This window comes from Pseudorasbora parva, chromosome 2, assembly GCF_024679245.1.
Source record: "Pseudorasbora parva isolate DD20220531a chromosome 2, ASM2467924v1, whole genome shotgun sequence".
Lineage (NCBI taxonomy): Eukaryota > Metazoa > Chordata > Actinopteri > Cypriniformes > Gobionidae > Pseudorasbora > Pseudorasbora parva.
Window position 1 is genome coordinate 4,803,571 of NC_090173.1, and position 25,768 is coordinate 4,829,338.

Consider the following 25,768-nt stretch of genomic DNA (forward strand, 5'->3'; position numbering starts at 1 on the left):
TTCAGTAGATTCTCAGAAAACAAATGAAACCCAGCATTCATGATATGCACGCTCTTAAGGCTGTGCAATTGGGCAATTAGTTGAAAGGGGTGTGTTCAAAAAAATAGCAGTGTCTACCTTTGACTGTACAAACTCAAAACTATTTTGTACAAAAAAAATTTTTTTCTGGGATTTAGCAATCCTGTGAATCACTAAACTAATATTTAGTTGTATGACCACAGTTTTTTAAAACTGCTTGACATCTGTGTGGCATGGAGTCAACCAACTTGTGGCATCTCTCAGCTGTTATTCCACTCCATGATTCTTTAACAACATTCCACAATTCATTCACATTTCTTGGTTTTGCTTCAGAAACAGCATTTTTGATATCACCCCACAAGTTCTCAATTGGATTAAGGTCTGGAGATTGGGCTGGCCACTCCATAACATTAATTTTGTTGGTTTGGAACCAAGACTTTGCCCGTTTACTAGTGTGTTTTGGGTCATTGTCTTGTTGAAACAACCGTTTCAAGGGCATGTCCTCTTCAGCATAGGGCAACATGACCTTTTCAAGTATTTTAACATATGCAAACTGATCCATGATCCCTGGTATGCGATAAATAGGCCCAACACCATAGTAGGAGAAACATGCCCATATCATGATGCTTGCACCTCCATGCTTCACTGTCTTCACTGTGTACTGTGGCTTGAATTCAGAGTTTGGGGGTCGTCTCACAAACTGCCTGTGGCCCTTAGACCCAAAAAGAACAATTTTACTCTCATCAGTCCACAAAATGTTCCTCCATTTCTCTTTAGGCCTGTTGATGTGTTCTTTGGCAAATTGTAACCTCTTCTGCACATGCCTTTTTTTTAACAGAGGGACTTTGCGGGGGATTCTTGAAAATAGATTAGCTTCACACAGACGTCTTCTAACTGTCACAGTACTTACAGGTAACTCCAGACTGTCTTTGATCATCCTGGAGGTGATCATTGGCTGAGCCTTTGCCATTCTGGTTATTCTTCTATCCATTTTGATGGTTGTCTTCCGTTTTCTTCCACGCCTCTCTGGTTTTGCTCTCCATTTTAAGGCATTGGAGATCATTTTAGCTGAACAGCCTATCATTTTTTGCACCTCTTTATAGGTTTTCCCCTCTCTAATCAACTTTTTAATCAAAGTACGCTGTTCTTCTGAACAATGTCTTGAACGACCCATTTTCCTCAGCTTTCAAATGCATGTTCAACAAGTGTTGGCTTCATCCTTAAATAGGGGCCACCTGATTCACACCTGTTTCTTCACAAAATTGATGACCTCAGTGATTGAATGCCACACTGCTATTTTTTTGAACACACCCCTTTCAACTAATTCAACTAATTGCCCAATTGCACAGCCTTAAGAGCGTGCATATCATGAATGCTGGGTCTCATTTGTTTTCTGAGAATCTACTGAACCTACTGGTAACTTGTTTGCCACGTAGCAATAAAAAAATATATGAAAAACCTTGATTACCTAGTCACATTGTACTGCTATTATTTTGAACAATACTGTATAATCATTAAGACATGATATTCTATTTTTCTTTGGAACTGGAATGATCACAACAGATTTAAAACAAGCAGGCACAATACCAAGTTGGAGAGACCAGTTAAAGATAAAAGTGAGGAGAGATGTTAGTTGATCAGCACAGTGTCTTAAAGTGGCAGACATTACGCCATCAGGCCTCGCCGCTTTCCTGATCTTCTGCTGACGGAGCAAGACTCTTACATCATGCTCAGAGATGGTGGGTGGATGGTCACCCTGCTCTCTGTAACAGGGAGGGGGCAGGTGACGTCCACTGTCAAAACGACAGGAAGTGATGGGTCACTAACTGGAGCATGGTGTTTGATCTTATAGTCAGTAATGTCCTGCAGCCCATGCCAGACACCTTTGATGTCATTTGCAGGTAGTTTATTTTCAAGCTTAGCTTTATAGGAAGCCTTGGATTTCAACACAGCTCGCTGAAATTCATATTTCAGTAATATGTATTGTACCATATCACCACTCTTAAAAGCAGCCAGTTTTTTCTTACATAGCACTCTCACTTCATTATTGAACAGGGCTTACTGTTATTAAAAACATGAACAGCTCTTGTACACTCTCACAGAATTGAATATAGGATGTGACAGTATAAGTGAAGGTGTTAATATCCTGACCATCAGACCAGAAGTTACTTCATAACCTGGAGTCTAAGCAGTGCTGTAATGTGTCTATGGCTTGTGGGGACCATTTCCTAAAAAGTCTGACCGTTGGTTTCGCCACTTTAAGTTTCTGTCGATATTTTGGTATGAGAAAAATAGTGTTGTGGTCGGACTCACCCATGGGGGCCCTGGCCACCGCATGATATGCCTCAGGAATAGCATTGATCCAGTGTTTTATCCTTCCTGGTAGCGATCTGGATTTGGGGTTTGTATCTGGGGAGTGCCTTCCTCAAGGAGACATGGTTGAAATCTCCCTGCACAAACATGGCAGCGTCGGGATTGTTGTTTTCTACCTCCGTGATATTATATACAAGTTGCTGCAGAGCAGCCGGAGCAGAGGCATCCGGGGGAATATATATAACCCTCAGGACAACAGAAGAAAACTCACGAGGCAAGTAGAAGAGCTTACACATCACAGTGAGAGACCGGAGAGCAGGTTTGTGACAAGATTTTGCAGTCTGAACACCCGTTAGTACTGATGTAACAGCCAACCCTACCTCCACGTAGTTTTTGTGAGTGCGCAGTGCGGTCTGCACGGTGTAGAGAAAATCCAGCTAGTTACAACATGGAGTCTGGGAAACTTCCAGTCAGCCAGGTCTCAGACAGGCAGATAGCGGCGGCGTCCCTGAAGTCTCTCTGCGTACGAATGATCATTGAAAGTTCATCCATTTTGTTTGCCAGGGAGCGGACATTGGAAAGAATCAGGCTTGGTAGTAGGGCTGGGACGGTTAACGTTTTACCGCAATACCGCGGTCACGTGATGCCTATCGCGGGTCTGAGATCGCCACCGCCATCACCAAAAAAAAAAAAAAAAAGGTTTACATTCCAGTCTTCATATTTTTTGCTAGAAAACTAGCATGTTCACTTTATCATGATTTGTTTTATTTGTATAAAAATATATAATTTACTATAGGCTACCCTGTATTTTATCTCTTGACATAAATACTATTTTCTACTTAAAAACTAAATTGTGTTATTTTAATAACCCAAATAGCCTAAGGACTCATCCCTGATTTTACTTTCGTTTTCTCTAGCAGTGCATAATCAAATATAGCCTAAATGTCTTGACCCTGTGGAAGATAAAATTCTCTCTTCAGACATTTTACAACAAGTGTTGCTCTGCAGCATCAGGAGAAAACATGAAGACGCACATTCATCTTAAAGCGCAGATTGGCATGACGCATCTTTGCCGGGAAAACAAATATTTTTTTAAACAAATATTGAATTTTCTTATATTCTTAAGACTATTTACTTATAACCATTTAAATGTTTTACAGGCTATATGTGTTGTTTCACTGACGAAAAATAAACACGCATGCTTATGAAATATGTTTGAGCGTTTATTATTTTAAAATGTAGGCTATATATATCTGTAATAGACTACAGTATTTAAAATAGTGTATCTGCATTATACTCTCGATTAATTTACAGAGCAAACTATAGAAAAAGATTAGTGTGTGTCGCACTACAAGATGCCTGTTGCGCGTTTTGTTGTGAGTGCGAAACACACTTATCTTTTTTTTTTTAAAATATCACAGGTTTAAAAGCCGTTTACCACTGAACCACAGGAATTTCTTGCTTTTCAACGGCGGTAAGAAAAAATCCATACCGTCCCAGCCCTTTTCCGGCGGTAAATCAAGCAGGAAAACGGTAATGCAGATCTGTCATACTGAACAATACCAAGGCTGGGTTCTGGGAATATGCAGGACAACACCAAACAAACAAACAAAACAGAGAGTAGCACCGAGTCGCCATTGAGCGGCGCCATCTTGGATTCCTCGCCTCTAGTGGTCCCCGTGCCTGCCGGTGGATCGTGTTCCGGTGGACCAAGTTCCAGTGATCTGTGTTCCGGTGGTCCCTGCTCCAGTGATCCCTGCCACGGGGATCCCGAGTTTGACGGTCCAGAAACAGAGGAGGAGGAGGAGAGAGGTGGTCCCTGCTCCTGTGGATTATGTTCCGGTGGTCCCTGCTCCAGTGATCCCTGCCACGGGGATCCCGAGTTTGACGGTCCAGAAACAGAGGAGGTGGAGGAGGAGAGAGGTGGTCCCTGCTCCTGTGGATTATGTTCTGGTGGTCCCTGTTCCAGTGGATCGTGTTCCGGTGGTCCCAGGCATCCTGCTCTAACTGCGCCACCCTGGCCCCTGAACTCTGCAGGCCATCATGGCCTCTTGAACTTTGTTCATCCCTCCCGCCCTGGTCCATTTGTAAAAGCGCTATATAAATAGAGTTGATTGATTGATTAAGTCCTGGTGTTTTATGGTGAGCGGTGATGAGGTGATGGGACACAGGTGTTGGTGATTAGTATAAGTAAGGGATAATGTCCACCCAGCCGGTTGTTATCTCAGAATAAACCCCGCCAGAGTGATCAGGACCCCGAGGCGAAGCGGAGCGTCACTCTGAAGGGGTTTATTCTGAGATAACAACCGGCTGGGTGGACATTATCCCGCTTATTACACGGCTACTAGTCTCAAATAAATTAGACACAAAATATTGTCTTGAGATTAAATATTTTATTAGCTCTTACTCAAAGCTTCCACAAAGAAAAACAGTTCCAACCTGCTTTAAGCCTTTATCTATTGCTGCTAAATGTTGGAAATGAATGCTGAAAGGGTTAGTTCAGCCAAAAATGAAACCAAGCCTATGATTTACTCACTGTCAAGTCATTATAGGTGTTTATGACATTCTTCTGTCAGACAAATACAATCAGAGTTATATTTAAAAAGTCCAGGCTAACGTTAATCCCAGCAGTAGTTGGAGTTGTGTTTGAAGTCCATAAAAATGCAGCTGTCCGTCAAATAACGTGCTCCACACGACTCCGATGGGTTAATAGAGCCTTCTGATTCCAATCGATGCGTTTGTGTGAGAAAAATATCTATATTTAAAACTTAAATATAAGGAAACCTGCCTTGAAGTCTTCCATTGTAACCCACGGCTGTTTAAGCCATAAGATGGCGCAAGCGTTAAGCACAGAAGTCTTCCTCTGACTTTACATCAGGTTTGAGCTGTTGTAGTAATGATTGAGCTTCTGTTAGTCCCACTCTGAAACACAGACAAACACTTATGTTCATTTCATTCATTATTGGGAGTAGTAGCGACTGATATTCATGTCAAATATAATTACCTCTTGGTTAAGATTCTTCTGAGCTATTCCGTTAGTACTGGCTTGTCCTGTTGGAGAAACAGTCAAATGTCAGTGTATCTTCTCCAGTACTGTGTGTACAAGATAATCTATTAAATAATGATGATGCACCAAAATTACAGACACCAAATACAGGTCCTTCTCAAAAAATTAGCATATTGTGATAAAGTTAATTATTTTCCATAATGTAATGATACAAATTAAACTTTCATATATTTTTAGATTCATTGCACACCAACTGAAATATTTCAGGTCTTTTATTGTTTTAATACTGATGATTTTGGCATACAGCTCATGAAAACCACAAATTCTCAAAAAGTTAGCATATCATGAAAAGGTTCTCTAAACGAGCTATTAACCTAATCATCTGAATCAACTCATTAACTCTAAACACCTGCAAAAGATTCCTGAGGCTTTTAAAAACTCCCAGCCTGGTTCATTACTCAAAACCGCAATCATGGGTAAGACTGCCGACCTGACTGCTGTCCAGAAGGCCATCATTGACACCCTCAAGCGAGAGGGGAAGACACAGAAAGACATTTCTGAACGAATAGGCTGTTCCCAGAGTGCTGTATCAAGGCACCTCAGTGGGAAGTCTGTGGGAAGGAAAAAGTGTGGCAAAAAACGAGAAGAGGTGACCGGACCCTGAGGAAGATTGTGGAGAAGGACCGATTCCAGACCTTGGGGGACCTGCGGAAGCAGTGGACTGAGTCTGGAGTAGAAACATCCAGAGCCGCCGTGCACAGGCGTGAGCAGGAAATGGGCTACAGGTGCCGCATTCCCCAGGTCAAGACACTTTTAGGCTACAGAGAAGCAGCACTGGACTGTTGCTCAGTAGACCTGTCACAATTATTAAAAAAATCATTTGATTGCGATTAATTTGTCTAATCGCGGTCATTACAGATGATCGTTATTATTGCCCACTATTAGCCAGAAGGGGGCCATGTAGTTAGCAGCGGGAAGTTCGAATCATTTTACAGACTCGGATCTTTGATCTTCTCGTTCAGCAAAATGAAAAAGAAATTGAGTCATCATTTCAGCATAACAGGAAAAACGAAGGACTCGAGGTCGAGAGATTAACTAATCTTTTCTGTTTCATGTACAGAACCTATGGGATTTTGCATGCACGCGTGACCAACAAAATGAACGGATCACTTTCTGAGACAACGCGCACAACAGTCCCTGCATGAGTAACGACGATGGCCAACAAAAGCTTAGTCTGGTTACACTTCAGGCCTGGGATATTAATCTAATTGTATATTTGATTTTGGTTGCCAGGAATTATAAATAGACACGATATAAAACTATTAAAAATGCCGCGTTCCGTCTTGCGCAACTTCCTTCCCTTCACAGCTGCCAGCATTGGTTCCCCTAAACCCTAAACTTAACGTCAGAATCAGCACAATCTGTGATTATTGTAAAATGCCGTCTACTGTTGCTAAATTGTGGAACGTGTTTGTTAATAAATAGATAGGGCTATTAAAAGCACAATAATCCGCGCAAGAGTTTCCAGCTTCAAGGCAGCTTATGCGTGTGTGCTTGAAACCGACCACAACTTGCACATTATAGTACCTACTTTAGACTTTGTGTGCGCCTAAACCATCAAATACACACAATAAATAGACTATGTCAAAATGGCCGCTTGGAGAGTACTCACTTAAACACAGTTTATGTCTTAAATGGGCATTAATAGTTGGGAGAAAATATTATTTATATAGATCTGCATTCGGTCTTAAAGGAGCAGCTTCCCTGGCTGACGATCGTGTTATTAATGTGAATCAAAACACAAAAGGCGAAGAGAAAGATACTCGCAGCTTTGATAAGCATTAATCTATTCATTTGTACAGTTTTATATTTGATTATTAGATGTCTTTTGTAGGCCGTTACCCAAACAGTAATGTTAGTAGACAAAGCACCGGATTCAGACTATGATACTGATGTAGTGAAATGTTGATCCCTGTTTGCTCCGTTGCCATTTTCCTGTCCAAAATTAGTTCCTATTCATTATCTAGTTTGTTGCTATGGTTAATCATTGATTATTAAATTCTGTTCACCTGTATTCTGCCGTGCAAAGGAAAAAGGCCGTAACTTCGTTTTTGGTCGAAAATGAGTTATTGACATTTTTGGGACATTCAAGACCTCCTTTATCATGTGGATAAATATCGGTTAGTTAATTCCGTTGTTTTTTCAAGAAAATTATGGATTGTCTTAACAGTAACTTCCAAAAGCCCAGGAGAAACCAAGGCAGAACACCGTAACCGCAGTTACCGCTCTTTGCCTTTGTTTTACTGTCTATTAAAGTTTGCCGCGTGTGTATTACGGTGTAGCCTGTGTACTGTGACTGTCATACATCCTTTCATAATGCAGAATATTCACTCAGCATGTCTGCCAGACAGTCTGAGGCTGTTCACTGCACGAGTGTGTACTCGAATGCCGTGACACCATGACACCTTTTCTTGTAAACCCGATAAAATCCATGGCAATAAATGTCATCGGAGATGTTAATTCCACAAGCACCCTGAGAATTATTCCTACTTGTCGTTCACATCAATCTAAAAGTTGTTCTTTTAGGCTAAGCAAATTTAATTCAAATCGATGTAAAAGTAATTAAACTATGTTGCCTATTGTGTCATTTTTTACTAGATAAAAACATTAAAAGCACTGCAATAAATAATTACTCTGTTTAGCCTATGATTGGTCGATGCGATCCAGTCAGCGCTGTCATTAGAGCCTGATAGACAAATTAACCCTTGATTAACCATCGACACTATTTTCTATTTTTCTCATTCCAATCCCATTCATTTTACACTTTTACATGATTTGTTCTTTGTTCTATTTGTCATATCTTTGCATTATATATGCTAATGTTTACTAATTAGAAATAAGCATATCTTGTATATTTGTAGGCTTTCCTGTAGCTCAAACAATAGAGCATGAGCCTAGCAACGCCAATGTCATGGGTTCGATTCCCAGGGAGAGCAAGAATTGACAAAAATGCAAATTGTGTACCTTGAATGCAATGTAAGTTGCTTTGGATAAAAGTGTCTGTTAAATGCATAAATGTAAATGTATATTCATATAATTCAGTGTCTTTACAAGAGATATGTCTCATCTCTTAATAATGGCATCAGAAAGCACATGATATTAATAAGAAGATGGCTATAAGTAATTGTAAATCATCCAAAATAAATGCCATTATCATTAGATTTTATACAGGAGTTACTATAATGATTTTGTAAATGGTGATCAGCAACCACATATTGATAATATGGAAGTTACTGCCTTTTGCCTTGGCATGACTCCTCAATTTAAGTAGAAGTAGAAGAGGTTCAGATAAAAGAAAAAGGGTTACTGCATTAAAGGGGGGGTGAAACACTCAGTTTCAGTCAGTGTCATGTCAATCTTGAGTACCTACAGAGTAGCATTGCATCCTGCATATCTCCGAAAAATCTTTATTTTTTTTATAATTATATAAGAAAGATGCGCTGTTCCGAGTCTTTCCGAAAAAAGCCGAGCGGGTGGGGCGTATCGTGTGGGCGGAGCTAAATAATGACGTGTGCGCGCCGCTGTTATTGTGTTGAGTCGAGTGCGTCGTAAAGCTGTGTCATCCCTAACAGCGGGAAAAAACTTTATTCAAAATAAAAATATGGCTTTTAATCAGATACAGCCATACATCTATGATCCGGAATCAGACCCAGAGGCTGCAGTTGAACAGGAGCAGCAGCAAAAACGACTAGAGCAGGACGTCTGTATGTGGTACAAGTTATACACTAACTATATAATATGCTGAGCGGCTTGTGTTATTTACATATTTATACTTGAATTATATCGTCGTATTTTTGTCTTTGAAGGTGTACATGTGAGAAGTGCAGTTGTGCACGTGTGTTTGTGTGTTTACGCGTGGTTTGTGTAGACAGTAAGCGGACTGGTTTTGCACCGCAGGCTAAGTTAGTGTTTACATAGAAAGACATGGAATAGTAGCGCATTTGAATAAAGAAGCGTGCTTATTTAGTTCAACATATTTCCCCACTCTTTGTGTATTGTTGTTTGGAGTGCTTTTACAATACACAAACATAAAGTTACACATATAGTGGCCAGCTAAACAAATGTACACGCACTACACATCGCATGCTCCATTGATCAATTAACTATACGTGATCGTGTTTGGGCTACTTGATGAGCATAGGCAAAAACACAGACATTTGAAGCAGTCTCACTCACCGCCTGCGGTTCTAACGTTGGGACTGCTCCATCCTTCAGCATTAGGCGATCGGAAAATCCTGTGTCGAGCTGGGCCTCGTTTATGAAACAGTCGGCACCGAAATGCAGCGAACAGATATAAACATTCGCGCAACTCAGTTGCTGATCCGGAAAAGCAAATTACATCCACTGTTGCCTTAACGCGGGGTTTTGGAGAATCTGTGCAGGACTGTCTTGGTCTGGCAACCAAAAACGCACTTTTTTGGTGACATTGTTATGTGCACATCACCTGTGCCGCATCCTACAAGCCAGCGCTTTGATGGGCGTAGCCTGTTGCTTTCGCTCTCTCCCTCTCTCTCTCTCTCACGCGCTTCCGGTAGAATTGTCCGTAAGGCCCATACAAGGAAATTCCGCCCCCATTAACGTCAATGGGGACGCATGATCTCAAAAAACTTGCCGAAACTTATGACTAACCGGAAGTAGTATTTTTGACAAAGAAATACTCCCATCAAACGTCCACCTTAACTTTTGAAACTTTGTCTATGTTTAGTATGGGATTCCAAGTCTTTAACAGTGTAAAAAGATCAGTATGCATGAAACAGCATTTCACCCCCCCTTTAACATGACCATGTTCATTGTCGGCTTATTAGGCATAATCGGCTTAAGAACGTGCATGTAAATGGTCCCAATGATTGTGAATCAGCTTCACTCGATTTGGTGCAAAGGAAAGTGACAACAGGTGCACTGGAGAGACAACAGCAAGACAACCATCAAAAGGGAATGGTTTTGCAGGTTGTGGTTATACTGTGTGCAACATCATCCAGCATGGCCGGTTTGGCGATGGGTCAGTAATGGTCTGGAGAGGAAATATCTTTGGAGGGTCGCACAGACCTCCATGTGCTAGCCAATGGTTCGCTTACTGCTGTTAGGTACTGGGAGGAAATCCTTTGGGAGGAAAGCCATTGTCAGACCTTATGTTGGTGCAGTGGACCCTGGGTTCCTCCTGGTGCATTATAATGCCCGGCCTCATGTGACTGAGTGTAGGGGTGTGCCATATTACCGTAATTCCTCAAATAAAGACCAGGGCCTTCATTTACCTGAACTGCAGAGGTTAACAGGCTTTTATTTAAAGCAGGCCTTTGTTAGGGACAGGCCTGTGTTTCTAATTCCATAGGTTTGAAAAATAATTGTGTGGCAAGCAGTGGGGCGAGGGACCGCGAGACGAGAGAGGACCAGGCCTGGATTTGTGTTATGTTTTGTTTACGTTTTGTTGGGTGTGTTCGGGCAGTCGTCCGTGAGGAGCTGGCCGTGTTACTTTTGTTTTGTTTGTTTATTTTGAATTAAAAGTCTTTGTTGAATGTTCACCAGTTCCTGTCTCCTTCCTTCCCAGCTAAGAACCCCGTTACATTCACTGAAGACTTGAGTAATGATGCTTTGTTATCACAGGAATAAATCAGTTTAAAATATGGTAAAATAGTAAAGTTACATTTGAAATAGTAATTGTTTCACGATATTGGGTCAAATAAATGTAGTCTTGGTGACAATAAAAGACTCAAAAAGACATTACTTTTTTTTTTTAAACAATGAAAAAAATCTTCAATCACCAGAAAAAGTATATGTAACAGGGTTCTTAGCTGGGAAGGAAGGAGGCGGGAACCCGCGAATGTTCAACAAACTTTAATTCAAAATAAACAAACAAAACAAAAATAACAGGGGCAGCCCCTCACGGACGACTGCCCGCACGCACACACACACATAATAAAACGTGGGCAGCCCCTCACGGACGACTGCCCGCACACACACACATAATAAAACGTGGGCAGCCCCTCACGGACGACTGCCCGCACACACACACATAATAAAACGTGGGCAGCCCCTCACGGACGACTGCCCGCACACACACACATAATAAAACGTGGGCAGCTCCTCACGGACGACTGCCCGCACACACACACATAATAAAAAGTGGGCAGCTCCTCACAGACGACTGCCCGCACACACACACATAATAAAAAGTGGGCAGCTCCTCACGGACGACTGCCCGCACACACACAACAAAACTTAAACAAAACATAAAATCCAGGCCTGGTCCTCTCTCATCTTCCACTGCCTTCGCTCCTTCTTTTATGCTCCCGTCACTCAGCCGCGAGGCGAGACCGGTGTGTCGCGCAGCTGGCACTCATTACCACTCATCACCGGCCCACTCTCGCAGTCCCTCGCCCCGCTGCTTGCCACAAATTGCTTTAAATAAACTGTTTTAAATTAAAAGCGATAGCGTTCCAGTGGACAGATATCAGATTTTTTTAAGAAACATTTGCAAAAATTTCAGTCAGAATGACTGTCGCCTAATCAGTAACCACCATTGAGATTGTTTGAAAAATGTTTATTTCACGCTTAATTTCTATATAGGTTGCACATAAGATTATTTAGGCTACTATTTTTTAAAAATATTGTTATATAATTTTGAGGCTATATCGCTAATTCTTACTAGAGTGTGAAGGCAGTCTTTAGACGACAAAGGGTTTGAAGCCATTGACTGGCCCTCATGTTCCCCAGACCTAAACCCAATTGAGAACCTCAGGGGCATTATGTAATGAAGCATCCAAAGCCATCAAGAAGCACCACAGACTGTCCAGAAACTGGTGCTGTGATGAACTTAATGCAGTTCAGCCTGTAACTGATTTTTGGTATGATTTTAAATCCAGCCCTGTGTTGATGATTTTTGTTTCCATTGACTGCTGTCACATCATTTTGTTCTTTATGTTTCCACTGAAGTGCTTTGAAATGTGAAGCATGTCGTTTATCATAACTTTTTCCTCCATTTTGTAATAAAGCTGTCTGTGCAGAATTCAAATGGGTCCGATATGTGTTTGTTGTCTGCTGTAACTCGTGCATGTAATCCACTCTGAGCTCTTGTGTGTCTGGACTAGAGAAAAAAAATTAAATAATAAAAATTGATGCACCATAATTCTCTCTTCAACGATTCTGGCTCAATTCTGAGAATTTGAGAATCGATTCGGAGCATTTCATCACAAATGCGTGATGCTGCGTGTGCAGAAATTCTTCACGCGCACACACACACACACACACACACACACACACACACACACACACACACACACACACACACACACACACACACACACACACACACACACGCCCGTGCGCACTTTGCTTGATGTTACGCTCACACACAGTGCGTGTTCTCCCCTGCTGGTATTGTCCTTACAAATGCTCAATGAAGGCCTCATTTATGTTGAATGCAGATGACTTATATATAAAAATATTTAACTCACTGACAGTATCTGTGTGTTTGGTGAAGAGCGCTTGCATATGCGGCTGTGCTCGAGTCAGACTCTGTGCAGTGGTCAAACGTACTTGCATCTCAAAATGCTTTTATGACGTATAATTAATGTAAACAGTTGTGTCTTAAGGGATTAAACAGGCGAATCTATAGAGCAATGGCAAGGAAAACTAACTTTACTGCACTCCGAGAGCACCCTATGGGTCGACAACATTTTCATTGTGTTGTGGCTTGATTCGTTGTGTTGTGGCTGGATTCCGTTGTGTTGTGGCTTGAGTTCGTTGTGTTGTGGCTGGATACTGTTGTGTTTTGGCTAGATTTCGTTGTGTTGTGGCTTGTTTCCGTTGTGTTGTGGCTTGATTTCGTTGCGTTGTGGCTTGATTTTGTTGTGTTATGGCTTGTTTCTGTTGTGTTGTGGCTTGATTTTGTTGTGTTACGGTTTGTTTTCATTGTGTTGTGGCTTTTTTCCGTTGTGTTGTGGCATGTTTTCTTTGTGTTGTGGCTTGATTTCGTTGTGTTGTGGCTTGAGTTCTTTGTGTTGTGGCTTGAGTTCTTTGTGTTGTGGCTTGAGTTCTTTGTGTTGTGGCTGAATTCTGTTGTGTTTTGGCTAGATTTCGTTGTGTTGTGTTGTGGCGTTGTCGTTGTGTTATGGCTTGTTTCCGGTGTGTTGTGGCTTGATTTCGTTGTGTTATGGCTTGATTTCGTTGTGTTGTGGCTTGATTTCGTTGTGTTATGGCTTGATTTCGTTGTGTTGTGGCTTGATTTCGTTGTGTTATGGCTTGTTTCTGTTGTGTTGTGGCTTGATTTTGTTGTGTTGCGGTTTGTTTACATTGTGTTGTGGCTTGCTTTCGTTGTTGTGGTGATTTCATTGTGTTGTGGCTTGATTTCATTGTGTTGTGGCATGTTTTGTTTGTGTTGTGGCCTTTTTTTGTTGTGATGTGGCTTGCTTTCATTGTTGTGGTGATTTTATTGTGTTGTGGCATGTTTTCTTTGTGCTGTGGCTTGGTTTCTTTGTGTTGTGGCTTGATTTCGTTGTGTTGTGGCCTTTTTTCGTTGTTGTGGTGATTTAATTGTGTTGTGGCATGTTTTCGTTGTGTTGTGGTTTGTTTTTATTGATTTGTGGCTTGTTTCTGTTGTGTTGTGGCATATTTCTGTTGTGTTTTGGCTTGATTTCGTTGTGTTGTGGCGTTTTCGTTGTTTTGCGGTTTGTTTCCGTTGTGTTGTGGCGTTTTCGTTGTGTTCTTTAGTAATCAGGTTCCAAAATTCCAGTAGTTGGTTCCAATACCATACACATTTTACGGTAATCTGTACCATTTTTGGTACCACAAAATGTTTTTATTTATTTAACTATTTAATAAAAAAAAAAATACAATTCAATATGTTTATTATTTATGATGATAATCATTATAAGTAAATAATACATAAACATTCAATGGTTGTACGCTGTTTAAAAGTAAACTTTGTTTATACAAAAAGATCAAGTGAAAAAAAATCAACCACCTAAACATTATTAGTAGTAGTAGTAGAGACAAATTATTATTAAAGTTACATAGAGACGAAGTTAAATCTACTGTAGGCTAATATATTCTGAAAGTATTCTCATGTTCAACCGAACCTTTATTATGACGGGTCTTTTTCACAGCTCCTCCGTTCCGCTTTCATGCATTGCAATCAGTTGCAGCTCGTGGCTCTAAATATAGCGGCTAGATTCCGTCATCAACATGCATTATCGCAATATAATTAAATATAATTAATAGGCAAGGCAAGGCAAGGCAAGTTTATTTATATAGCACATTTCATACGCAGTGGCAATTCAAAGTGTCTCGCCTGGAGACAAAGCATCTAATTCTTGCAATATTTTTCAGATGATAGTATGCTGATTTAGTTATTGCTTTGACATGACTACTGAAACTCAGGTCTGACTCCAAAATCACACCAAGATTCCTGACTTGATTTTTTGTTATCAGGCCTTTAGCCTCAAGATATGCGTTCACCTTGAGAATTTCATCTTTGTTTCCAAATGTAATGATTTCGGTTTTGTCTTTGTTTAACTGAAGATAGTTTTGGCACATCCAGTCGTTAACTTCATCAATGCATTTGCACAGCGAGTCAATGGGGCTGTAGTCATTAGGTGACAGTGCTAAGTAGAGCTGGGTGTCATCAGCATAGCTGTGGTAAGCAATATTGTTCTTTTTTATTATTTGGTTCAGTGGCAGCATATACAGGTTAAACAGGAGAGGTGCTAGAATTGACCCTTGTGGGACTCCGCATGTCATGGACGTCCACTCAGACTTATGGTCGCCTATCCTCACATAATAACCTCTCCCTTCTAAGTATGATCTGAACCATCTGAGGACCATCCCAGAAAGCCCGACCCAGTTTTCCAGCCTGTCTAGAAGTATGTTGTGGTCAACAGTGTCGAATGCAGCACTGAGATCGAGTAGAACCAGAATTGATGTTTTGCCTGTATCAGTGTTTAAGCGAATATCATTTATAATCTTTATGAGCGCTGTCTCTGTGCTGTGATGCGGACGGAAACCAGATTGAAAATTGTCAAAGTATCCGTTTGAGTTTAAGAATTTGTTCAACTGATTGAAAACAACTTTTTCAATGATTTTGCCTATGAAGGGGAGATTTGAGATTGGTCTGTAGTTGCTCAGTATGGAGTTATCCAGATTTCTCTTTTTCAGAAGAGGCTTAACTATTAATAATTAAAATCTCTATCGTAGGTCAAATTTTGTGTCATTTATATTGCATATTGTTTACATCGACCATTATTACTATAGTTGATACAGTTAATTTAGTAATTAATTTTATTTCGATATTTACTTTGAAAAATTTAGTTGAAATTTTAGTGTGCCCAACTGAGCAAGCCACGCCAAAGGCGACAGTGGGAAGGAACCAAAACTCCATCAGGGCATGATGGAGAAAAATAAACCCAAAAAAACCCCAAAGAACCCTGAGGAAACCCAAAACCAAAACTCTCAAACTTTCTTGCTGTGAAGCGACAGTACATTTACAACACTAGAATGAGTGGATGTGTGGATGATCATCATTAATCGTCACTACTCACCATTAATCGTTCTCTTCTTTAAGATGAAAAGCACTAAAGCAACGACTGCCAGCACAAACACACCTCCAATCACTGCTCCAATCATGGCTGGTACGATCACTGGCACACAGTTCTGGCATTTCCCATCTACACAAACAAAAACAAATCATCAAAAGAAGATATCACAAGCAAAAAAAGCAGGCAGTTGTGGAGGTTCACAATTTTAAATTACAATATCAGGCGATAGTTCTGCCTCTCTGTGTAACTGCTTTAATTACCCCATTTGATGGTGATTGGTTCTCTGAGGGTTCTGTGGGACACAAAACAATCATATTCTGCTTTTTCATCCTCCGTGATCTCCACACTCTTCCTCATCTGGAAGGATCCATCATGGTTTGGTCTGATTCCTGAGGATTCAATCTCATCTTCAGGCAGAGATGAGCGATATTTCCTAATGGTCATCTCCACGTCTTTGGGGTAGAAGCCAGTGGCCAGACAGGTGAGTTTCAGCTTGGATCTGTCCCTCGACTTCTTTGCAAACATGTGAACGTCCGGAGGAGCTGAAAACACAGGAATCAGTTCATTAATCAGTTTCTATCTCTATAACAGCTGCAGATCATCTACAAATACACACACATTTACTCACAGCCGTTTCTGAGCTCCTCGTCTCCATAGTCTCTGAATTTGTTGAGCCAGTCCACACACTCTTTCTCCAGGTAGCCTTTGGTGTATTGGTTTAGGATCGGCACTTTGTCCCATTTGTTCTTGGTTGGTTGAGCTGCGGGAACTGGAGCGACCCATTGAGACTCTTTATCATCAAAAGACAAGAAGTTCTCTCCATCATAACTGTACTCATCAATGCCTCTGAGAAACGTCACTTTATCTCCCTGCTGCTCAACTTCACATCCGTGTCTCCACTGAAGAACATGAAGATCTGACACGGACACAGATTGAAATGTTTGTGGTGAGATGATAACAGGATTAATAAAAACCAAACTCAGGTTAAACTGTATGAATGTTCCTCACCTGACTCATTCTGTCTCATGCGGTTCATCAGAATATTGACGTTCACATTAAACCACTGTTCTTTGCTCTTTCTCGACTGAGTGCCTTTTTCCCAGTAATCCTCCTGCATTTTCTCTTTCATCCAGTGCTGTTTGGGAATCTTTATCTTGTCCTTGCTGTTGTAATAGTCGATCTGTCTGTCGTCTAGCAGACCCATAGCAGTGAATTCATAGATGCTCGGCAGATCCACAGGTTTAGACAAGGCCGTGTAAATGTAATACAGCGAGTGTCTCTCTGCAATGACAAGGAATAAAACATGCATGAAATAACTGTTCACTGAAGTGTAAATGTGCTAAAAGTTCCTGAAGAAGAAACAGTTAAAACATTAAAGCTGCGAGCAGCGATGTCGGGCCCAAGCCGGTGGCACCTTCACTCCGGTGGCTTTGGGGAAATTGTGCATGACAGGCAATATGCATTTAAACAGGAGAATATTTTTTAAACGCTCAAATACGCCACATTTACCGCAGCAGCTGGTGCCGCTATGACCACCAGCCACACCCTATGTAATTTAAATCTAGATTAATTCTAATGTAATAGGCCATTTTCAAATATGTGCAGTTATCTTTTGCAGCTGAAAATTGCATGATCAAAAAGTCCAGAAGACCAGTATTTGATTCAAGGTATTTGTATAGGTTTTTTTAAATCTTATTTTTTACATTTGTATTAGCCTAATATCAGAGGTGGAAAGTAACGAATTACATTTACTCGCGTTACTGTAATTGAGTAGCTTTTCTGTGTACTTCTACTTTTTTAAGTAGTTTTAAAAATCTGTAATTTTACTTTTACTTAAGTACATTTTGATTAAAGTATTGTACTTCGCTACATTTTAAACCACATCCGTTACTGAGTAAAATTAATCATTAATGCATTATGCAAAGAGGGGAGGAAAAAAACGCGATCTGGAAATATTGAATAGAGGGCGCGGGAGAGAACATGCGCGCAAATATCCGATGGATACGAACAAGACAGACGTCAGTGACGCAGAACCAGGTGAAAGCAAAACGCCGTCGTGAACTCCTGGCTAGTATGGAAATACTTTGGATATAGAAAAAAATTATGTGGTGTTGTCCTGGAGGATATCAAATGTGCACAAAATGTGGATGCAAATGAAGAAACACATAGAACATGTTCGGGCACACATCCCTCTGTGCAGATAAAGGTATGTTTATAACTTAAGGCCGATTGATTTCTGTGACGCAGAGCGAATCCCGGAATCCAGTCATGAACATTAACTTTACATTATGAAGTAGAATTGGCGTAATACACGCAAACTGGTGGATGAACGAAAAACTCAAATGTAGAGCTGTAGGCCTTAGAAATAAATCAAATCGCGACATGGTCTGTGAACATTAAAGCACAAAACATTGCTATATGAATATATGATCTGCTTGTTCTCTCTCTGTGAATGAGCTGCTTCGTCTACTACATATTGACTCTAATTATTCTTAAAACGTTTTTACGAATTAATGATAAAAATAAGTTGTTAATCTAATTCATAATAATTTATTGAATTTAGTTTATTAGACGTATAATACGTTTTATTGAAATTTTAATAAACAAAATAAACAAATGGTTTTAAGTTTGTTATAATAAAGCATTTGTTCAAACAAATTTTAACAAAGACCAATCTTCTTCATTCATTTAACATCATTTTAACAAGTGATAATAACCATCATTTAATAATAGGTACAGTAAATGTTGAATTGATGTTTTCTGAGATAGTTGTCATATCGTGAAAATCTCATTCTATCACAACCCTACAGGGGAGAGTCCCCCACACCCACTGTTAAAAAAGTAACTAAGTAACTTTTACTCTGAGTATATTTTAAATGAGCTACTTTTTACTTTTACTTGAGTAAATTTTTAGACCAGTAATTTTACTTGTACTTAAGTAAAATTTCATTGAAGTAACAGTACTTTTACTTGAGTAGAACATTTTGTTACTCTTTCCATCTCTGCCTATGATATGTAAGGGTTAAATTATCACCATCAAAAGAGAAAGTGACACAAACACACACACACACACACACACACACACACACACACACACACACACACACACACACACACACACACACACACACACACAGAGAGAGAGACCCCCCCCCCACACACACACACAGAGTGAGAGAGAGACCCCCCCCCACACACACACACACACACACACACACACAAAGAGTGAAAAATAATGAGTGGAAGGACAGACAGAGAAAGGCAGAGTGAGATTTAGATGAACATAATTTTAAACAAAACAATAATAGTAAAAAACAGCAACTTTTATAAAATCATGTGAAATTTACTTTTAATAAATTTGAATTATATCAGTAAATAATTATTTTAAAGACATATGCGTCATCATTATCTTTGCAAACACAGCACATGACCTTCTGTAAAGCTCATGTTTTAGAAAACACACACACTCTTCTCTGTAATAAAAGAGACTACTGTCTGAGTAGGCATGTGCCGAAATAAATTTTTCATGTTGCGATTAATTGCTGAAGTTTTATCACGATATACGATATTATCACGATATTGAAATAAGTTGCAAAAAAAGTGTTGCCATAGCATAACAGCTTTAAGAACTATTTTTGTAAGAACAAAAATAACTGAATGTTTAAATACAATAATGCACCAAAAATATATACAGCTCTGGAAAAAATTAAGAGACCCCTCATTGAGAAATCAATGTTAAGTGGTCTCTTGATATTTTTCAGAGCTGTAAAAGTACAATTTTCAAACAGATTAAATTGCACAAAAATTAGGCTATACAGAACAACAGGTAGGCTTACAAATTACAATAAGGTCTCATTATTTAATCCATTAACTAAGATTGAGCAATAGCTACATTTGGTACAGAAAGTATAATGTTTTTGTTAATGTTAGTTAAGAAATACTGATCATTGTTAGTTTTATCTTAGGTCCATTAAAAAAGTTATTTTGATTTTGATTATAATGTTATTAAACAGTAACTAAGAAATTAACATAGAATGATTCATTCTTTATAAGTATTTTTCATTATCAGTTTGGTGAATAATGAATTAACATGTTAACTAATGAAGTCGTATCTCAAAGTTATACTGAACAATAACAGAACGTTCTAATTATTAGGGTATGTTGTAGTCCAGATTAAAACATAAAAATGTTTAAGTTTGAAAATAAATAGCCTATTAAGTCTTTAAGTATTAAGTATTTGGTGCTTTGATGAACAACATTGAGATTACAAAAACGAATGGCTGTTTTAAAAACTACACGCGTTTTGTTTGTTTGCTGGTTTCCGGGGTAACGGCAGCATTCTTCAGTTCATCAGCGCCCTCTGCTGTCACTGAGCGGCACTTCAGCAGCGCGTCTGGTTCAGTCATGTGCAAACGCACGTTGGGCTTGTTTATATCTGAGCGCGAGTCCCTTTGACGCAGAATACAGCGGTGTTGAGCATTTATACGGTTGATGGGCAAAGTATTCTTGAATGCATTATAAAAAAAATATAAATTGTTAATAAATTATTATTTACGATATTTTAAAGTGCCCACGATAACAATATCGTGCATATTCATTATCGTGATAAATCGCATTATCGAAAATCGGCACATGTCTATGTCTGAGTCCATGAAATTACAGATGCCAGGTGATGAGAAATGTAACTCAAATGTAATGTAGAAAATTAGTCCTGTCTGAACAAAAAGTGATATAGTGTCATAGATTCATTAAAAGGTGAAATATGAATTTAAATTAAATTAAATGTAAAAATAAAGTCATCTGAATATGCCATATTTACGCCTACAAATGTACGAGTTAAACTTTTTACCATAAGAATGCTGTAGTGCTGCAGGTAGAAATCAGCCCAATCATCAGTTCATTCATTTTAAACTCATCCAGGTTCAATTACAGAACATACAATCTTAATTTAATTGAATTAAAACAATTATTTTACAAGATAAGAGAGAATTTTTTGTGCTGTTTTAATCACTCACCATGGCAACACCGTTTGAGATATCCAAAACCATTCGCATTTCAGCATCTTTCGTATTGAATGAATCGTCTATGAGGAAAACGTAAAAACCCAGAGCCTGTTTAATCATTCTTCTCATCTTCAAACCAAATGATCAGGGCCCATATTAATCAATCTTGTCAAAGTGCTATTTTAGTCTTAAGTGCTGAGAATTGATGAAATTTACTCCTACTTTCAAACTTAAGTATAAAAGCAAGTAATCAAATTTTTTAAAGCTAAGAATCCCTCTTCCTCTCCCAGTTAAGACAGCTCAAGAGGTCTCAGGTGTTCAGGAGTTGCCATTAGGGGCTTGTGATGGCGCTGAGGAGACAGGGACATGCGCAATTTCCATAACATTTCCATAACAACACTTGCAAAATCCAGCCGCCCATGCATTGCCTTTTATCATCAGTCCTGACACCTTTAAAAATTAATTGAATTATCGCGCCAGCTTGACCTCACCAGACGGAAGTAATAGACGATGGGAAAACTTTATGAGACTCGTCGGGATTAGGGCTGCACGTTTTCAAGGTTTTCATTAACCGTTAACCGAGGCCCTTAGCGGTTAATACTCGGTTAACCATAGTGTGCGTCAGGGTTATTTTTAGCTTATTAATTTGACGACCACCATCTCCGTAGTGAACGCGCCTATAGAGAAATGCACATCATGGATTACACAATCAGAGAGTAGCCTATTTCTTTTCGTTTTAAATTGTTAAAAGACATTTCAAGTTTCTTAAGATCTATTTCATGTCTGCGAGGCGTACGCTGAGTTTCGTTAAATTAGGATGAGATGCGCTCCAGTTCACGAGCAATGCGAGTGGCCGCCTGCACGATTAGAGCATGTAACGTTAGTAAAATATGCAGCCGAGAACGATTCCCACAGCGTTTGACTCGCGCGGCTGAGCCTCTCCCGGCAGAGAGTTCAAGCATCTGTGGACTCGTCCCTTCAGCTCTGGCCATCTTGCTTTCAGTCCGCGATCAGCTTTTTTGTTTTCTTCATTACAGTTAAAGTAACGTCTGCTTTTCTCTAGTCATTCACAAGTTTCTCACTTCAAACTTTCTTTCTTCTGCTCCGTTATGCACAGCGCGCGCGCCTCGCGCTCTGCTTCTGCCCTAATGCGACTTTTAGTCCAGTGCGACGTATGTTATTTTCCTCTTCATGACGCATATTTTGACTGATGCGACTCATACTCCGGAGCAACTTATAGCCTGAAAAATGCGGTAAGCACTGCATTGCAATACTTGCATTTTGCCCCGTCACTCTCGTTTTTAAAGTGCTCCCACGCTTTCTTTGCCCGCTTAGAAAGCTGGTCATGACTTCTTCTTGTGGATATTACAAATGTCTGGGAGCGCTCTGGCGGTCTATAGGGGTGCAAACATATATTACAACTAAATTCAAGGCACGTCATTGACGCCACTTAACCGAGCAAAATGTTTCACTCGGTTACGCAATTTTTAACGGTTAATCGGTCAATCGGTTAACCATGGACACCCCTAGTCGGGATATGAGGTAAAAAAATAACAAATACTGTTCGGTTTCTCGAACAAAGTTGGGCTCGCACGTCCGAATGTAAGGAAGTGTGGGTGTTGGTGGAAGTGACGTATTTCCGTAAAGCAGTCGAATTTTGTAGTTCTTTTTGTTCTCGGGTTACTACCCGAAACTCAAAGTGTAAAAGTACGATTAAAAACAATACAGACCCCATCAGGCTATGGCAGACATGTCATTCAACCTATTGTAAGTCGATGTATCATCACAAGAGTCTTGAAAATATATTATGAAGGTTGAAAAGTTACCTAGTGCTGCTTTAACAGCCACACGTGGTTCAGCCAACGCACTACCTGGATTATCTTCACTGTCTGCATGTATATTTAAATAAAATATAAAGTTATCAAACTTCACTTTGCCCTCAGTCAAAATGATTTGCAACAATAGATTAATTGGACCAAAGATCGCCCATTAGATGTACACAAGACGAAGTATATGTCATGTTTAACCTCTACAGAGACATCCGAACCAGCGGCAAATGCCAGAAGGACTGGCCGAGGAAAGGCTGCTCTCGCTGGGGTTAACGAGCGCTGAGCGCCAGGAGATCGCCTGGATCTCACAACTCCAAAAACACAAGTGTTCTTTTTAAATTGGCTCTGTCTATGAGTAAAACATCCTAGGTAAACCACATATTTTAGCTTTAAACAACTACATTATCAACTGAAAAGCATTAAAACTACATTTAGTGACAGAATATCTGTATTTTTTAATTATATGCAGGGTTTCTTATCACGTGGCAGCAGCAAGCAGGCTCCTCATTGGTTAACGCGGCGCGAATTGAAGTCAAAGTTCTAATTTTTCAACTCGGGCGTAGACGCGAATTCGCTTCAAACGCGTGAATGCACAAAAAGCACCACTCGCGCATAACGCACGTATCGCGTAAATAAGACGCTCAATTCGCTTCAAATTCGTGTTATTCGTGCGAACTGGACGCGCTAATGAGGCGGAATCGCGTCCATTGCGCTGCACGAAACGCGTCTAACACGCCGCAGGACCTCCAGACTAACAGGGAACGTTCTCAGAACGTTGGCTTACGTTCTCTGAAAGTTCTCTCAAAGTTATCAAAAAAGTTCTTGCAGTAACGTTATTAGAACGTTGTGCCAACGTTATTTGCTATTGCGAAACGTTCTAAAAACGTTAGCTATAAAACGTTATTCTTACCTTGTTAGTGGAACGTTTTAAAAACGTTACTACATTAAAAAAAGTATTAGTCATTACAAATTAGTCATACAGCTTTTTTCTCAAACTTCAGATACATAATTTGTATATCCAGAGACAACTTAATGGCACTTAAATGCTATTTTTGTGTATATATTGATTTTTTTACAATCAGAAGAAAAATCTAGTAAACTAATTATGTATTACATATACATGTAATATAAATATAAAAGTCAATTATAAAAGTGGTTTTAGCTTTTTTTAAGGAAGAATAAGATGTCAATAAACAAAAGCAAGTACATTAAAGGAGAAAACAGGAATTTTGTATTTGATCATACTCCACACCCTTATATGAACGTTATTTAACATTCTTAGAACCTAATGAGAACGTTAATACAACGTTCCACAAACTGGACATTTCAACGTTCCTAGAACATTCAAAAACGTTTTTAGAACTTAATGGGAACGTTAGGGAAACGTTCTTATAACCTAAAATTGTTAGCTGGGATTCCATTGACTTAACATAGAAATCATTCGCTCCAGACGCTCTATTCGCGTTTGGTGTGAACGTACCTTGACATTATAGTGTCCCGGATCAGTTCTAACGAAAACGCTCATCTTCAATATTTTTCAGTTATCATTTATCCAGTAGGACCTTAGTCTTTGGGTAAATTAATTTGAGACTGCTTGAATATAATCCTGTTGAACCTGTAATGAATTACTGTTTAAAAATGACAAAACAAAACGAAGCCGTTTATAGAAGCGTAAACATTCACTTCGTTCTTGTTCTCTGATAAACACATCAAAAATTCATACCTGCTTGAGCTGAAGACAAAATCCCACAAAGAAGAAAAACACAGAGCAGAGCAGAAATCTGGACATCCATTGTTTATAATCCGCGTGTGATAGTATTGAAGTACTGATGTTTACACGGTTCCTCCTTCGGCGGACGCTGAACTGCAGCAGCTGAATGATGGATGAAAACCTAAACTCGCTGCCTCGCTGCTTTAGCAGACAAAATGGCTAAGGCAGAGGTTTGAGCATGAAGGATCCTCCCAAAACTAATTTTAGACAGACTTCTGCGACATTGTAACATGATCTACAGCAAAATAAAGAGAGATTTGGTGAGAACTAAACAAATATTTAATTACTACATTAGCAATTTCTCGCTAGAAATGACATCAGAAGGGGAAAATATTGGTTAAAAAAATACACACAAATTGACAAACTACACAAACTAACTGGTCAGCAAACGCATTCCTCGGACGCCATCTTATTTTTCCAAGCTCAGCTGTCACTGAGTGGAAAGCACATGATTGTGGGACATCAAGAACAGCGAATAGAGGCACTGTCCCAAACGGAACCCTAAACCCTACAGCTCTGAGTCAGCACTTTCACGACGCAATGCGTCGGATATTAATCCGTTTCTTTGTTTCATAATAAAATTCATTTTGGGAAACTTAAATTTATAGATAAAGAACACTATCTGAGATTAATTGTATGCATCACAAAAATCCCGTGCTGCCATTAATAGAAGATAAAGCGAAGGTTGTTTTACACTCCATGATAAAGGCCGAATACATACCTAATATTTTAATATTATAGACACCTGCCGTGATAAATGTAAAAGCGCCGCGTCCTGATCGACTGATGAGCTGATCTGCTATTTTTCTCTAATTTACTGTGGAAAGACTTTGACCTTTTTGAGAACATTGACTAAGAGTTTTCTTTACTTTGGGAAAACATCCTGTTTGGAATAATAAAAAAAGAGTATTTACACAAAAACAAAATATACTTACCCTTTTTATTCTGAAATCACGTTTTCATGATTTGCTTGTTGAAGTACAACATTATTTTGGGACTATCTCTGACTCTGTAATCAGAAGACTTTAAAAACAACTTAAAATATGTAAGACTTTTAATCTTTTCCTCTGATGTGATCTATTCTGATCAGTTATATACCTCTTGTACAACCCCCCCCCCCCACACACACACACACACACACAAACACACACGCACTATGACTGCTTCCTTCTTTAATTTATATAATGTTGTCAAAAAAAGAAAAAAGTACATATTGAGAAACAGACACGATTTTTTAC

At 39.5% G+C, this 25,768-nt stretch overlaps 2 protein-coding genes across 4 annotated transcripts in view; one reads left to right on the forward strand and one right to left on the reverse strand.

The window, feature by feature from the left end:
* LOC137090647 (uncharacterized) overlaps window positions 1-25,768 on the forward strand; it is a 188,509-nt gene that overhangs the window by 129,946 nt on the left and 32,795 nt on the right. The gene's annotated exons all lie outside the window — the stretch shown is intronic.
* LOC137090673 (H-2 class I histocompatibility antigen, Q10 alpha chain-like) lies at window positions 4,705-25,042 on the reverse strand. Of its 3 annotated transcripts, none has more exons than XM_067454639.1 (8): window positions 24,909-25,042; window positions 24,483-24,765; window positions 16,936-17,208; window positions 16,556-16,843; window positions 16,188-16,469; window positions 15,931-16,056; window positions 5,336-5,382; window positions 4,705-5,253 (listed from the first exon to the last, which is right to left on the reverse strand). In XM_067454639.1, exons 2-8 carry the CDS (start codon window positions 24,550-24,552, stop codon window positions 5,206-5,208), a joined length of 1,134 nt encoding a protein of 377 aa, XP_067310740.1. In that variant the 5' UTR covers window positions 24,553-24,765; window positions 24,909-25,042; the 3' UTR covers window positions 4,705-5,205. The 3 variants fall into 3 exon arrangements, with proteins under 3 accessions (XP_067310740.1, XP_067310744.1, XP_067310731.1); XM_067454643.1 differs by having other exon boundaries at window positions 24,884-24,978; XM_067454630.1 differs by having other exon boundaries at window positions 24,483-24,962.

Coding starts and splice junctions, on each gene's coding strand:
- LOC137090673 (XM_067454639.1), bottom strand. CDS start 24,552: ATGGATGTCCAGATTTCTGCTCTGCTCTGTGTTTTTCTTCTTTGTGGG. Junction 16,470..16,555: donor CGAGGAGCTCAGAAACGGCT/GTGAGTAAATGT, acceptor CTGTGTTTTCAG/CTCCTCCGGACGTTCACATG. Junction 16,057..16,187: donor ACCAATCACCATCAAATGGG/GTAATTAAAGCA, acceptor TTGTTTGTGTAG/ATGGGAAATGCCAGAACTGT.